The 16,193-nt window shown below is 44.4% G+C and overlaps 4 protein-coding genes across 18 annotated transcripts in view; 3 read left to right on the top strand and 1 right to left on the bottom strand.

Annotated features, from left to right (window-relative positions):
* LOC114669145 (acyl-CoA dehydrogenase family member 10-like) overlaps positions 1-5,835 on the top strand; it is a 195,828-nt gene extending 189,993 nt beyond the window's left edge. Inside the window, exons 18-20 of one of the 3 annotated variants that reach the window (XM_051921215.1) lie at positions 5,047-5,190; positions 5,287-5,364; positions 5,473-5,835. In XM_051921215.1, coding sequence (XP_051777175.1) covers positions 5,047-5,190; positions 5,287-5,364; positions 5,473-5,607 — 357 coding nt within the window. In that variant the 3' untranslated portion in view covers positions 5,608-5,835. The remainder of the gene's footprint in view (positions 1-5,046; positions 5,191-5,286; positions 5,365-5,472) is intronic. The other 2 variants (XM_028825278.2, XM_051921216.1) reach the window with 2 other exon arrangements.
* Positions 1-16,193, bottom strand: part of tmem116 (transmembrane protein 116) — a 175,960-nt gene that overhangs the window by 33,864 nt on the left and 125,903 nt on the right. The window lies entirely within an intron of this gene.
* mapkapk5 (MAPK activated protein kinase 5) overlaps positions 1-16,193 on the top strand; it is a 177,495-nt gene that overhangs the window by 78,264 nt on the left and 83,038 nt on the right. The window lies entirely within an intron of this gene.
* LOC114669151 (aldehyde dehydrogenase, mitochondrial-like) overlaps positions 1-16,193 on the top strand; it is a 177,465-nt gene that overhangs the window by 126,379 nt on the left and 34,893 nt on the right. Inside the window, exon 2 of one of the 2 annotated variants that reach the window (XM_051921220.1) lies at positions 11,786-11,830. The exons of the other annotated variant lie outside the window; for it this stretch is intronic. Within the exon in view, the coding sequence (XP_051777180.1) occupies positions 11,786-11,830 (45 nt within the window). The remainder of the gene's footprint in view (positions 1-11,785; positions 11,831-16,193) is intronic. 2 annotated transcript variants of the gene reach the window in all.

Genomic DNA, 16,193 nt, shown 5'->3' with positions numbered 1-16,193 from the left:
CACGGGACAGCCTATCACTCCTCATGAGTCGCACAGGACTCACAAGGTTTAGCATGAACAACACACTGGTGTCCCCAGATAGATCCTAGAGCAGGTGTACTCAACTCCAATCCTTGGCGTTCTTCATTGGTTCTTCGGGGTGCTCCACTCCAGTCCTTGGCGGTCTTCATTGGTACTCCAAGGATGCTCCACTCCAGTCCTTGGCGTTCTTCATTGGTAGTCCAGGAGTGCTCCACTCCAGTCCTTGGCGTTCTTCATTGGTACTCCAGGGTGCTCCATTCCAGTCCTTGGAGGTCTTCATTGATACTGCAGGAGTGCTCCACTCCCGTCCTTGGAGGTCTTCATAGGTACTCCAGGGGTTCTCCACTGCAGTCCTTGGCGGTCTTCATTGGTACTCCAGGGGTGCTCCACTCCAGTCCTTGGAGGTCTTCATTGGTACTCAGGGGTGCTCCACTCCAGTACTTGAAGGTCTTCATTGGTAGTCCAGGAGTGCTCCACTCCAGTCCTTGGAGGTCTTCATTGGTACTCCAAGGGTGCTCCACTCCAGTCCTTGGCGTTCTTCATTGGTTCTCCAAGGGTGCTCCACTCCAGTCCTTGGAGGTCTTCATTGGTACTCCAAGGGTTCTCCACTCCAGGCCTTGGCAGTCTTCATTGGTACCCCAGGGGTGCTCCACTCCAGTCCCTGGCAGTCTTCATTGGTACTCCAGGGGTGCTCCACTCCAGTCCTTGGAGGTCTTCATTGGTACTCCAGGGGTGCTCCACTCCAGTCCTTGTCGATCTTCATTGGTAGTCCTGGCTCTTGGAATTATAAGCAGACCTCCATTTGAGTCCTGGCTCTTGGAATTATAAGCAGACCTTCATCTGAAGATCTAAGGTTACAACTTGGAGTGTAGGGGGACAGGTATTCTAAAAAATATGACAGAACAAACTCATTTAAGGCTTTATAACCCATTCGTAGTTTTTTAAAGTAAATGCCGAACAACACTGGTAGCCAGTGTAACGATGCTAGGCCTGGGGTCTACTTCTGCAACTGCTTTGTGTCCAGAGTGCTCATTTACTGGTCATTGCAGCCTGTCAGAGCATAAACTTGTAGACGAGGTAATGTTGTGCCTGCTGTCCCCAAAATGGTGATTGTCTACTCTGTAACAATGTCATTGTGACAGACCCTAACCTCAGATTGAGCTTAACTAAAAGGCAAAATATACTTGCGACTGCAAATATGAAGTTTATAAAGCCTTAAATGAACACTCGGTGACAAACCAGTAGGCCATTTTAAAGATACTGTTTTAAAGTCTGGGATTGAAAAGATTCAGACAGCACAGGAGAAGATTTGGGGCAGCCGTCCGTATACTTGAAGTATGGCAGCCAAAGATGAAGGTTTGGTTCATAGTAACTGGTCTTGACAGATCTCAGTCCACAAAACAGAACAAATAGAAAGGGAAACATGGCAGCTTTATAGTCAAGCAGGGGAAGTGACGTCCTCGGGGCCAGAACCAGAAGTGACATCCCGTGGTCGGTCTGCCGATGAAAAGAGAAAGGGTGAGTACACCCTGCCATCCCCTGATCTGGCGTGGAATCACCTTCAGTTCAGCCCTTTAGTTACCTCCCATGCGCACGTGTGTGACAACTGATACAAAGGTCAGTTCCCAACGCAGAAAAGATGTTGCTTCCTGAGATAGAGAGCCAAGCGATGAACTCTCTGCAGTTCGTACTTATGCTTTGTAGTGTTTGTGTATTGTCCTTTATTGGTTTGAATGTATCTGGAGTTAGAGATTTTCTCTCTAATCATTTTACTTCAAATAAATTGTATTATTTTTCCCACAAACAAGATTTCATTTGAATTACTAGGCATGCTGGATCCGGAAACAAAACCCGACAGTCAGGAAAATTAGTTTTGCAACTGATTTTACTCTGCCTTAGGCAGTCAGATGTGCACAGTCGGACATTTGCAGAAATGTCTTTGCAGTTGAACAGGGCACTGCCTGACGAGGATTCAAAACGGGCAGCTAATTGAGAAGGTAACACAGTTTGCAACCTACATCTTGTTCACTCCAATGCAGACTCAAAGATTCAAGTATTCTTATTTATGAGCTCACAGCACATCAGGAGAAAACTGGGAACACTTAGGTGTCACCACCCGTATCACTCCAAAATGCCCGCTTTGTTCTGCAAACAGCCAGTAGCTTTTTAGCTTGTGCAACGCTGGATTTTATTATTATTATTATTACTTATTAATTGGCTGACACCTTTTATCCGAAGCAGCTTGCAACTATTGAGATACAATTGGTTACATTTCTTTTTACAAGGGGGAGTCAAGCTAAAGTTAGAAAATGGGACGAACCTTCACAAAACTGATCAGGTCGTGTCTCAATGGAGTCTCCACCCTTCTCAATGCATTTGCGCCACCTGCCTGGCAGTGCCAGCAGAATAACAGGCTTTCTCTTGTCCTTACCACCACTTGTGCACCCGAGTTATTGTCGAACAGCACATGCTGAGGGGTTCATTGTTTTGCCTGCCTAAGGGACAGTCATCCCTGATGGAGGATCGCAGGAGTCGTGGGGTAGAGGGGTCCTGTCATCGGATTGGCTGGCCCAGGACTCTGAAGAAATCTAAATCATATTATGGGATATCATCTACTGTTAAATTCTGCTCCATACTTGTACATTTTTCATTTTTATACTGTATTGAGGATTTGTTCTGTGTATTGTATTGTGCCTGAAAGTCTGATTATTATCCAGGTTGTACTGTACTGATAGTGTCATTTTACTCAACTTGTATGTAGGACACAACTGGAATTCTTAAATCAATGCATGGAAGGGCCTGGTGGTGTCTCTAGATCACAGTCATACAGGGGCCTGGCGGTGTCTCTGGACCACAGTATACAGGGGCCTGGCGGTGTCTCTGGATCACATTCAATACAAGGGCCTGGCAGTGTCTCTGCCAATAGGGGCCTGGCAGTGTCTCTGGATCAAATTCATACAGGTGGCTGGTGGTGTCCCTGCCAACAGGGGCCTGGCGGTGTCTCTGGACCACAGTCATACAGGGGCCTGGCGGTGTCTCTGGACCACAGTCATACAGGGGCCTGGTGGTGTCCCTGCTAACAGGGGCCTGGCAGTGTCTCTGGACCACAGTCATACAGGGGCCTGGCGGTGTCCCTGCTAACAGGGGCCTGGCGGTGTCTCTGGACCACAGTCATACAGGGGCCTGGCGGTGTCTCTGGATCACATTCAATACAAGGGCCTGGCAGTGTCTCTGCCAATAGGGGCCTGGCAGTGTCTCTGGATCAAATTCATACAGGTGGCTGGTGGTGTCCCTGCCAACAGGGGCCTGGCGGTGTCTCTGGACCACAGTCATACAGGGGCCTGGCGGTGTCTCTGGACCACAGTCATACAGGGGCCTGGTGGTGTCCCTGCTAACAGGGGCCTGGCAGTGTCTCTGGACCACAGTCATACAGGGGCCTGGCGGTGTCCCTGCTAACAGGGGCCTGGCGGTGTCTCTGGACCACAGTCATACAGGGGCCTGGCGGTGTCTCTGGATCACAGTCATACAGGGGCCTGGCGGTGTCTCTGGATCACATTCAATACAAGGGCCTGGTGGTGTCCCTGCCAAGAGGGGCCTGGCAGTGTCTCTGCCAATAGGGGCCTGGCAGTGTCTCTGGATCAAATTCATACAGGGGCCTGGCGGTGTCCCTGCCAACCGGGGCCTGGCAGTGTCCCTGCCAACAGGGGCCCGGCGGTGTCTCGGGACCACATTCATACAGGGGCCTGGCGGTGTCCCTGCCAACCGGGGCCTGGCGGTGTCTCTGCTGTGTTATGGTCAATATTGAGAGGCAGCTTGATGGCTGAGGTCTCCAGGACTCTGAACAAATCCATATCATATTATGGAATATCATTTACTGTTAAATTTTGCTCCATGTTTGTAAATTTTTAATTTTCACATTGTCTTGAGGATTTGTTCTGTGTATTGTATTGTATTGACCCCCTTCTTTTTGATACCCACTGCACACCCTACCTACCTAAGGGGTCTCTCCTTGAACTGCCATTCCTGAGGTTTCTTCCATTTTTTTCCCTACAAGGGTTTTTAGTTTGGGAGTTTTTTTCTTGTCTTCTTAGAGAGTCAAGACTGGGGGGCTGTCAAGAGGCAGGGCCTGTTAAAGCCCATTGTGGCACTCCTTGTGTGATTTTGGGTTATACAAAAATAAATTGTATTGTATTATATTGTATTGTACTACAGTCACTAAGTGCAAGGTACTGAGACTTGCTGGAGGCCACTGTGAAGCCTGCTATTCGATCCAAACAGTGGGGACTGCAGTCTCAAGGGGTCCTTTTGTGGCCTGCAAGAACACCAAGGCTTGTCTGGAGAAACTGAAGTTTGAGGTATCGCCACATCCTAATTATTTGCCAGATTTGGCACCGTGTGATTTCCACCTTTTTTTTTTTTTTTGGATTGCTAAAAAAACATCTGGGTGGTCCTTGATTCAAGGCAGGTGACGACATGAAGGAAAAGCGGTGCACGAGTGGTGGTGAGGACGAGACCAAACCTTTTATTCTGCTGGCACTTCCAGGTAGCGTGGCGCAAATGCATTGAGAAGGGGTGGAGGCTCCATTGAGAAATGACATCATCAGGTTTGTGAAGGTTCGCTCCATTTTCTAATAAATCCCATTTTCTAACCTTAGCTTGACTCCCCCCTCGTAAAAAGAAATGTAACCAATTGTATCTCAAATGTTGCAAGCTTCTTCAGTTAAAAGGAGTTAGCCAATTAAATAATAAATCCCATTTTCTAACTTTACCGTGGCTAATTGGAGCTCAGGCAGGTGAAGTGAGTTGCTCATTGTCACATGGTGTCAGTAGTGGGATTTGTACCCACACCCTCAAGTCTTACCCTTTAACTGCTAGTGGTAACAATTGTTTGAGACCCCATCTTGTACTGTGAATGTTGTACCTTTGATTGTGGTGTCTTTCTAAAGCACAACATTTCGTGTTGCCCAAGTGTTTGCACTTGACGGCCGCCCATTGAACGGTCCTGTGTTGAATTTGTGCCTACAGGTTAATTCAAGATTTGCTTTTGGAAAGCCGCTGGTGGAACAAGGCACGATCCTGTCGGACATTGCCACCTCTCGTATAGAGATTGAGCAGGCACGGTTGCTGGTACTCAAAGCCGCACACTTGATGGACACGGTGGGGAACAAGGTGACCCGAAGCGACTCGGTGTTAAACGTGGAACATCTACTCAAAGAGATACGTGACCGATTGCTCATTTAATTTTGTTAAATTTCTCCTCCACAGGTTGCAGCCCCGGAGATCGCCATGATTAAAGTGGTGGCGCCCAATGTAGCACTGAAGGTCATTGATCGTGCGATCCAGGTACGTCATCATTAAAAATTTAAAAATGTGAAGTAGTGCGAGGTGTGAAAAAAGAAATCCTGTTCTGATCTGATTACCATTGATCTTATTCTCGGTTGCCTTTTACAGGCCTTCGGAGCAGCAGGACTAAGTAACGATTACCCTCTGGCTTTATTTTATGGCTGGGCGCGGGCTCTGCGCCTGGCAGATGGGCCTGATGAAGTTCATCGGACTGCTGTGGCCAAAATGGAGCTGAGACGCTGAAACCAGTGTGCACCGTGCAAATACACCTCACATTACCTCACTCCTGCAGAAGGTGCAGGAACATACAGATGAGAATGTAGTGTTAAAGACACCTTGTTTAATCCTCTTCTTTAATGGCTATGGTGGTTTTAGCAACGTTTACTAATAATGCAAGGAGAAACGAGTGATCCAATCATTCAAATAGTGCTAAATTTGTAGATATTAATATATGCCAACAAGAGAACTAAAGAAAATAATTACGATTTGTGTCATTAAGAACACGTGGACAGGTGCCACCTGTTGGAAATCAGTGGTAACTTTAAACAATGGACTGGTCACCAAGCCCAGACTCTCTAACCGTGAAGAATTTATTCATGTACAGAATGCACTAGTCTGTGCTGGACTGCAGTGAAGTCCAAAGGTCCAAGATGTTATTATTGATTTCTGTCTCTTGATAAAGATAGCATTCACCTTTGTAGCGATTTAATAATTGTTGACTTCACCAAGTGCTTATAGATATAGCGCTGGAGCCAGTCGACCTTTGCCAGAAATAAATGCCAGAAATAAATGTGATATTCTTTCTTTTCTTTGTATGCAAATTGAATGTGAAAAGTTCTTAGAATGTTCATTAACGCGATTTAATAGATTTGCAGTACCAGGCCTCAACCTCAAATAAGCGTTGGCACTGTGAAGTCAAAGCGTGGACATTTTGTGTGCCCAAGCAAGTCTGCATTTCAGATGAAAATATCCATACAGGGTGAGTGAAAATTATATGTTGACACTAATGGTAGTGCTGTGTATATACTGTATTTACATTACGATTCATAACAGTAGTAAAATTGCAGTTATGAAGTAGCAACGAAAGTAATTTTACGGTTGGGGTCGCCACAGCATGGGGAATTGTATTAAACGGTCGCGGCACTAGAAAGGTTGAGAACCGCTGCTCTGGATGCTGTCCTCCTATAGCCTCTGATGAGTGTCTGGATTCTGGATGGAGGTATTGCTGACCATTCTTCATACCAAATCTCTCCAGTTCAGTTCAATTTGATGGACAGCCTGCTTCAAATCATCCCATTGATTTCCGATGATATTCAAGTCAGGGGACTGTGACGGCCATTCCAGAACACTGTACAGTGGAACCTCGGTTCACGACCATAATTCGTTCCAAACCTCTGCTTGTAAACCGATTTGGTTCGTGAACCGAAGCAATTTCCCCCTAGGATTGTATGTAAATAATGTAGCTGCGTTTTCCCAAAGTTTCCAAAATTCAGCAGCTCCAACTTAAAAAATGGGATTCAACAAAAGCCTGACGCGCAGAAATGATTCCACAGACAAAATATCTTCGTTTTTAAAAGTTTAGTTAAGTTTGAAAGTAAAACAGTTCACACAAAAAAGAAAATTAAAAATAGCAAAAAAGGAAAAATTATAATAAGAAAAAATTTAGTTCTAAGCTTAATCTTGTTACATCTTAAATCATTACTAGTCACTTATAATACCATTTCAAAGCGGTCAGAAAACTGTATGCTTATCCCATTTCTAACTTTCAAGTCCCTGTTTACTGGGACCTGCTTTAAACACAACTAACCTAATATCACACTGTTTCTCAATTATAGCAAGAAGATTCCATTTCTTACTAACTTATAGGGGGGAAAAAGACTTTACCATTGTCTATGACTATAGAAGAAATTATATTCTATTCAAAAAAAGCAAACATTAATATGAGTTTAACTCAAAACTTTAAGTTTCTAAAATTGGCTCTTACAAATACAATTAATCCTTTTCCAGACCGTACGAACTGTATGTAAATATATTTTTTTTAAAGATTTTAAGCACAAATATACTTAATTACACCATAGAATGCACAGTGTAATAGTAAACTAATGTAAAAACATTGAATAACACTGACACAAACACCCAGGCTCCCTACTCAGCTGCATGCGCAGGCTCTCTGTCTCTCTCTGTAACATTGCAGCAGTTCACGCTATGCAACCCGATCGCTGTATAAACACTTTTTTTTTAAATGAGTTTTAAGCACAGGGGAAAAAAGGAACATTTGAACAAATCCGAACTTTATTTAAAAGCCAACCAAGACAGTAACATTGCAGGAGTTCACGCTAATAGCATTACAACCTGATCGCCGTAAACACTCTTTTTAAATGAGTTTTAAGCACATGGAAAAAAATAAACATTTGAAAAAAAGAGAAAAGCAACATTGCAACACTTTCTTCTCACCACTCTTCACTTGCTTAGAAGCCATGGTTAACTGCAAAAGCACACGAAATACTGTAGAGCACAAAGAGTTCACAGGTAAAGCACGCACGTCTGACTGAGAACGATGAACAGGGAGAGGCTGAACACGTGCTTAAATACAGTAATCAGCGCATACGAACCGGAAGGGAAATGAAATAGAGCACAAAGAGTTCACAGTGAAAGCACGCGCGCACGTCTGACCGAGAACAATGCAACAGGTGCGGAAATCATCGGCGCGCACAAACCGAAAGGGAAACTGGCTTGTTCGTTTACCGAGTGTGTGGTCGTGAACCGAGGCAAAAGTTTGGCGAACGTTTTGGTCGTAAACCGAGTTGTACGTGTACCAAGATGTTCATGAACCAAGGTTCCACTGTACTTCTCCCTCTGCATGAATGCCTTTGTAGATTTCCAACTGTGTTTTGGCTCATTGTCTTGTTGGAATATCCAACCCCTGCGTAACTTCAGCTTTGTGACTGATGCTTGAACATTATCCTGAAGAATTGGTTGATATTGGGTTGAATTCATCTGACCCTCGACTTTAACAAGGGTCCCAGTCTCTGAACTGACCACACAGTCCCACGGCATGATGGAACCTCCACCAAATTTGACAGTAGGTAGCAGGTGTTTTTCTTGGAATGTGGTGTTGTTCTTCTGCCATGCAAAGCGCTTTTTGTTCTGACCAGATAACTCCATTTTTGTCTCATCAGTCCAAAATGAATCTGGCTTGTCTAAATGAGCATTGGCATACAACAAGCGACTCTGTTTGTGGCTTGAGTGCAGAAAGGGCTTCTTTCTCATCACCCTGCCATACTGATGTTCTTTGTGGAAATTGCACTGAATTGTAGAGCGATGTACAGATACACCATCTACAGCAAGATGTTCTTGCAGGTCTTTGGAAGTGATCTGTGGGTTGTCTGTTACCATTCTGACAATCCTGTTCATATGCCACTCCTGTATTTTTCTTGGCCTGCCAGACCTGCTGGGTTTAACAACAACTGTGCCTGTGGCCTTCCATTTCCTGATTCCATTCCTCACAGTTGAAACTGACAGTTTAAACCTCTTCCATGTCGTACTCATTTCCTCTGCTCAGTCCCATTACCAGATGGACATTGTAGGTGACAACGTTACTCTGCAAATTATTGATGGTCAGCAAAAAGGGGGATGCTAGTCTGACTTCTTCAAGGTTACTGTGGGTCACCTAACCACTAGAAGGTTACCAGCTAGTACCTAAACTCCATTGGTTTGGTTTTTGGGGGGTGTTCGCTGATTTCTCCTCTCAATAGACCAATGTACCAGACATTCCCATCAAGGGAAGAACACAAGTATACACAGGGCACCTACACTGGAAATTAAATATTTCTTAACATTGTCCCTTCAGAGGGACGGCGCAAGTGGAGACGCAACCAGGCCAGCGGACGCCATGCAAACCCATCCCGGCTGGGATAACAGAATGGTGATGCTGGAGTCCGGAAGCATTTCAGACCCCCGTTACAACAGCTGGCAGTGTCCCTCTTGATTAGGACACCCGCAGGAGTATGGAATTGCAGCTTTGTTGGGGCGCCTGTAGAGGAGGACCTCCCTGGTTTCCATATGACCTAGAAGAAGGCTATGTTAATGGAAGCATTCCTGGGTCCAGCTTAAAAAAAAAAAAGCTCATCGCCTCACACGGAAGACTCGGAGTCGGGACGCAGCAGACGACACCCGCCAGGAGAAGCGGAAGGAAAGAAATTATATTTGTGTTTTCAGTGGCTGTGCGCACTTGGAGGGGTTTGTGGTAAAACTGTGAAATCGTGTCTGAGGGTGAGGGCTCGGTGGCGCCACCCTGTGGTCACAGTGTTCATGGTACTATTTTGATGTACTGTACAGTATTCCGTCTTGTATATACTAGCTTATTTTGGATGTGTGCTAAATAAATACAATATATTTTTTCCACAAATTCCTAGGAGTTTTCCGCATTAACTAAAAATAATTATTACATTTGTTTATTTTTATATTGTGATGAACGCTAATCACTGCAGGTTTGTTTGTGACTCACAGATATGACATACCTTTGAATGCATGTTGACGTCTGCTTATGCAAGACGTTGAGCTATTGTGGGGGGGGTCCGCCTTTTTTTTTTTTTTTTTTTGGCCCACTACACCCCTCTACACTCTTCGAACCATGTTTTGTGCACCCTTATGATAAACAGTAAACCAGTCAGTGTCCGTGCTTCAAAAGACCGGAAGTGGCGCAGGACACATCATGTGACCCCCTAATGGGATACAAGGAGTCAAAGTTACTCCCTATTCACAAAACTTTTTTTAAAACGGGCATTGGTAATGTAGGCATGTGGAGTGTCGCTTTATGCTCTTTGGAGGTTTATGGTCACGAATGCGATCAGTCAGTCAGTCAGTCATTGTCCAACCTGCTATATCCTAACTACAGGGTCACAGGGAGCCAATCCCTGCCGACACTGGGCGCAAGGCAGGAACAAATCCCAGGCAGGGCACCAGCCCACCGCAAGGCACACACTAGGGACAATTTAGGATGGCCAAAGCACCTAACCTGCATGTCTTTGGACTGTGGGAGGAAACCCACGCAGACACGGGGAGAACATGCAAACTCCTCGCAGGGAGGACCCAGGAAGCAAACCCAGAAGGGTCTCCTTACTGCGAGGCAGCAGCGCTACCCACTGCGCCACCGTGCTTCCTGGAATGTGATAATATTTTTCATATTTGATTCTTTAGCGGTGGTCCTAGCCCTCTAAGAGTCACTCCCAGAAGCTTAATTGTAATTTTCAAACATAAGCCATGTGAGGTATCGTTTTAGACTATTTCAAGGTGAGTGATTATGAATATGATGTTATTTTTGATGCTTGATGCTTTGCTAGCCTGCAGTGGACCTCTATCAGTGGGTGACAAATCAATCATTTCAATTTTAATCGAAAATAATTAGACTTAAAACATTTCAATGGAAGCCCATATTTTAATATTTGAAATGTTTGACTCAACTTTTCTTTTTTTATTATGTACTTCTCACATTTTTAATGAACATCTCAGTTTAGGGCAACTTTTATTCGTCTACGTCAGGGGTCCCCAATCCCAGTCCTGGAGGGCTGCAGTGGCTGCAGCTTTTTCTTCTAACCCGGTTGCTTAATTAGAAAGCAATTGTTGCCAATAGTTTAATTTCATGGCTTGTTAGTGCTTTAACTCTACAATGTCAGGTAATTCTCATATCCTAGGTTTTGTTTTCCTTTTTAAGGATATCATCCAAATGATTTGAAGGATAAAATGGATGAGTAATTCTCAGTGCTTTACTTTTTTCTCTTAACTTTCCTTCCACGTATTTAATTTAACCCAATAGTGCATGATAAATACACACGGGTGTAAATGGTAACAAGTTAAATGAAGAAATGCTGGTCTCTTTTGTCATTTGCATGTTATTGCTAACTAGGAGCAATTAAAAACCGAGACAACAGCTGTTTAAGAATAAATAAGTAATAAGGGTTCAAACTCTTAACGAGCGAGGCAACTAAAGTGAAGCAGAAGTGTTACTTGAGCAATAAAAGATTCTTATTAAGCATGTCTGCAGCCCTCCAGGACCATGATTGTGGACCCCTGGTGTACGTCCTCCTCTCGTGCGCGTGATCAAACACGAGTCGTCAACAGGCGCGCGCTTTTCTCGCGAACTCGAGAGCACGTCGGCGCATGCGCTTGCGCGTCGCCTTGTCGTTCAAGTTCAGGGGAGGTAGGCGTGTGACGCGAATTGACCCAACCCACCTTATTTTATTTTTTTTTCCCTCCAACGACGCTGTTCCTTTTTTTCACCCCCAACTTAATTCCAAGTCTTTGCAGAGTTCGTTGGTTCTTCGAGATCCTCCAGCCCACCATGCTACGCTCCTTGCTCGCTGGCAAGCTTTCCCAAGCGTGTCGACTGTCGATTCGCGTTCCAGCCTGCGGATACTCGGCGGCGATCCCCGCTCCGAACACGAGCCCCGACGTGCGCTACAACAAGGTAAAAAAAAAGGGGGCGAATGGCGACGAGTGTGTTTTGCGTGGTCGTGCAAATGGGCTCGGGGGGGGGGGGGGGGGGACTTCTACGTGTGTTAGAGGTTGCGAGTGCTGGCGTGGAAAGAAAGGCGTGCAGCTGGCGTGACGAGCGCGGGGCTAACGGTGTTTCCTTGCGGGAATCCCGCACGTCTGTGTCGGTTTTAAGCGGTTGAAAAGCTTTGCGCGTTGGGAGAGTTGGGTTAATCCCATTGAACTATGTTATGTTTTGTTTCTTTTTTTATTTTAAAGTATAATCGACGCCGATTGTGGCCGACTTAAGCACAAAGTAGGAACCATCCCAGGACGGGACGCCCCAGCTGAAGGCAAAACAAACGCATTTCCATATTCTTAGTCGGACCTTCCCGTCCTGCACCACTTGGTTTGTAGGTTAAATAAGAGGGCGATTTTTTGTTTTTGCTTTCTAAGAAGTGGTTACCACGACCAACAACCCTCTGCCGTCATGGGGGATGTCAAAGGAGAAGGCAGCAGAGACCCGTAGCAGCAAAAAGTATTGAGCCCCGAGCGTTCCTTGACCCGAGTGATGAGACCTAAACTACAACTTGCACTCTTTCATACTTTCCATTCTTTCCATGCATACAGTTCTTTTTTTTTTTTGTGTGTGTTTTGTGTTGTTTTCATTATTTCTTTCTTTTGATGTTGGTTTTGAGTGACAATACTTGAAACAAGTTTTGGAAGCTTGTAGCTAAAAATCTTATCTCCATTCCAAATCTCGCACACTGAAGGGAGCCGTCTTCTGTTGACAGTCAGAAACTCTATGACCCCCTCTTTCAATTGGTTTGTGATTGGTTCCAAGGTGCCTCCCGGTTGTAAATTAAATGTCTCTTAGAAATCGTATGAATCTTTTTGAATCGGTCTGTAGTACCAAACACCACACAAATGCCATACCACCAACCCTTAAGAACGGGTAATCCAGCTGAAGATAAGCAGGCTTGGTGCCCAGCCAATCTGAGAAAAGCTGAGTTTGTTGCTGGGAGAGGTGCTGTTGAGGCCATCAGGGGGTCAGAGGGTGACGAGGACACTGTGCTAGAAAAACCTGCACCGTAAGGTCCTGACGCTCCCTGGTCATCTTGAGAGGTCTGGGTACCTTTTTTTTTTTATATAAAAAAAGAGTTAAATGCTTCCCCAATGTTCTGATTAAATTGCCCACCTGCACTTTAGAAGAGGTCATCCATGTGAAGCTAAGCAGGTTCAGGCCCGGGCAGTCCTTGGAAGGGAGACCATTTGTGAAAAGCTTGGGTTGTTGCCTGAAATGGTGTTGATGAAGTCAGTAGTGGGAGTTTACCCCGTGGTCTGTGTGAGGATCCAGAGGCGGCCTTAGGAGTACGCGGGGCCGAGAGCTATAAGTGTAGGGGGGGTCCCGGGCAGTCACGCCACACCAGCTACTTCACGGCTCTGCCGCTCGCGTATGAGGAAGAGGAAGTACAATTTAAACATCTTGTTATTATCATGGGAATTGTTAAATATGCATAATAGAACTATTTTACATTACTGCGAGTAATTAACCATATTAAAATGTAGTAAATTGAAAGTTAATTGTTTCCTGTTGCGTTACACGTTTTCGTTCTGTTTGGCTAACACACATACTTATTAAACGTACACCTTTACTGTAAAACTTCAGTACAAACAATATTTGGAATTAACTTTTCGTCAATATCGCATTGAATTTTGATTCCGCGTTTGGAGCTACATCGTGACAATGCAACATATGACTGCCCGTGAGTGACCGTGAGTGAATCTCATTTCTTTCTCTCTAATATATAACTTTTTCTAATGTTTGTCCCTGTGTTTTGTTAATTGTCATAGCAAAAGCTATTCTAATGGGAAACTGTAAACGTTTTAATACGAATGGCATATCAAGATCTCTTTTGGTGTTATCCCCTGAAGGTGTACTACATTACCTTTTTTGTTGCCTGTTAAAATTTTAGATATGTCAGAAATGTTTGACCAATTTTGAATACAACTAATCTTGTCCTTTTGCATAGCCTATCAATCAGACATCAATTACGCAATTACATTACGATACGTCCTTCTTTTAATAGTAATTCAGCCGGTGGAAGACCAGACGATGTTAACGGTTGTAGATATTCTTCATGATATTGTAAGTTGATGTTTTCATCTTCCGCACCATCGCCACCAACTGTTTCAGCAGAGTCTATTGATAAACATGTAACCAATCGACAGTTTTCACGTTAATTCGTTTGACTTTATCATTTCTTGGTGCTAGGATTGCCCGTGTACTCATTTCTTCTGTTGATAACCCTTCAGAATGATTCTCCAATAAGATTTGGACATAATACGTCTTCTTTAATTGGGAACTTAAAGTGAGGAAAATGTAAAAATGTATTAGAGCTGAGAGCACAGGAACTGCGTCTGACAAAAGCATTCACACGAAGGAGAGGTGACCGGACCGTGGGGGTGGGCCGTTAACCGTAAATGGTTGAGAGGAGGGCGAGACTTGAAAACATCTCTTGGCAGTAGTCTCGTCTCAAGATTTTATAATAGAGACACATTTTATCGATGAGCATAAAAACTTTGCAAATATGGTAACTGCATATAAATCCAATATAGCAGAGTGGCATATAAAACAAAAGGACCTGGCTATCTACGGGCTATTTGGTGTTTTAATTTATTTTGGCGTATGTTAACAATTTTGTGATACCAAGGCTAATGTCCGATGCTGTGTGGTGTTGCATGGTGGTTCAAACAGAGGACTCTTCTTGCATTGGGGTGCACTCTTGTCTTTTATTACTCTATTTGGCTGTGGTGTGGTGTTTCCTTCCTCGGCTTGCTCTGTCCTTTGCTATCTTTCTGGCATAAGAGCGTAGGCACTGAAGTTCCCTCCGTGAAGTAAGGCTGCTTTTCAATTTTCACAAACTGGGCTCATTCACTGCCACGCTGCTTCACTTGGAAGAGTGGGTCTTTAGAGTTAGATCAGGGGGTGCAGCTTTAACTGCTCACTAATTAAGAAGATGGTTAGAATGGAAACCTGCAGCCCACCAGGACTAGAGTTGGACACCCCTGCTCTAAATTTTCTCCTGAACACTTAAGAAGTTGTGTTGACTGTTGTTTTGGTGATGGGATACTTTGACAATGCACCTTTTTGTCATTGTTGGTTATTGTAGATCCTAGCTGGATTCATGTTTGCTGTGTCCAAGCCAACGACTACTGAAGTCTCCATTTTCTGACGAAGACCTTCTTCTGGGTTGGTTTAGTGAGAGGATTTTGGTTTGTTGCCAGTGATTTGACTTGTTGAGTTACACCTGCCAGTCTTTTGCAGCCCTTCTTGCTTTGTGGACTTTACTGCTGTAGCCGTGCAGTCAGAAAGGTAGAGCAATGTCCGTGTTTCCTAGCAGCTGCTCTCCATCCCGTCTTGTCTCCGTATTTGCATTTCAGTTACGCCGTGTTGTTTTTGTCACCTTGTGTCAGTGCTGATTTGAGATTAGCCGGCTTACCTTCTGTTGTTTTCACTCCTCCTGTCAGATGGAGCTCCCTTTGAAGCCCAGTATCATCTGCTTATCCTTGTGTGCTTTTACTGGCACACTTCCTGGGTTGTCCGTATTTTCAGCTCTTTTGTGGTAACTAAACAATGAGTGTCTATATATTTTGTTAATGCATGGGTTTTGTTTTCTTTCAACCAAATGCCCAGCATTTTATTAATTAAGTGGAAGATATTTCTGCACATTTAAGTGTTAATGATTAATACTGAGATGGTGGTCCGGTTTGGTAGTTTGAATACTGAGGCAAAGTCAATAAAGCTTGCTGGAAACTGGAGAAATGTACAAAGTACAGAAAGGGAAGGCGCACCCTGTTCAACACCTGCCTTCATCTTGACATTTTCCAGAGCCTGTGGCGATCTCCCCAAACCGCCTTTAAGTTTATTGCTTCTGTGAACTCTCATAACTTTTAAGACATTCCCTGCTCCTCATAGCAATCCACAAATGGTCAGACTTCTCGTAGATACTTTATAAGCTGTTTCATGTTATCCTGCACCCGACTTAATTCTGCAGGGCAAGATGTACAATTTGAAATTTTTAGAGTTATGGAAAAATAAATGCATGGCCTGCAGTGAGAATGTGTCGCTTGGAAGTGACAACATTAAAAGACACAGCTTTGGCCAACTTTCTCCAAGTGCGGATACGGATGTGTATGGATGACTTGCAGGCAAAATTGTATGTCCACAATTTAAAGTATTGTGAATATTCTCATTTTCTTTCGGCTGCTCCTGTTAGGGGTTGCCACAGCAGATCATCTTTTTCCATAACTCCCTGTATTTTTCATCTTGCTATGTCACACCGGCCACCTCGGCA

Source organism: Erpetoichthys calabaricus, chromosome 18 (assembly GCF_900747795.2).
Source record: "Erpetoichthys calabaricus chromosome 18, fErpCal1.3, whole genome shotgun sequence".
NCBI classification, from domain to species: Eukaryota; Metazoa; Chordata; class Cladistia; order Polypteriformes; family Polypteridae; genus Erpetoichthys; species Erpetoichthys calabaricus.
The sequence above is the reverse complement of the archived record's forward strand: the minus strand, read 5'-3'. Positions and strand labels throughout refer to the sequence as shown.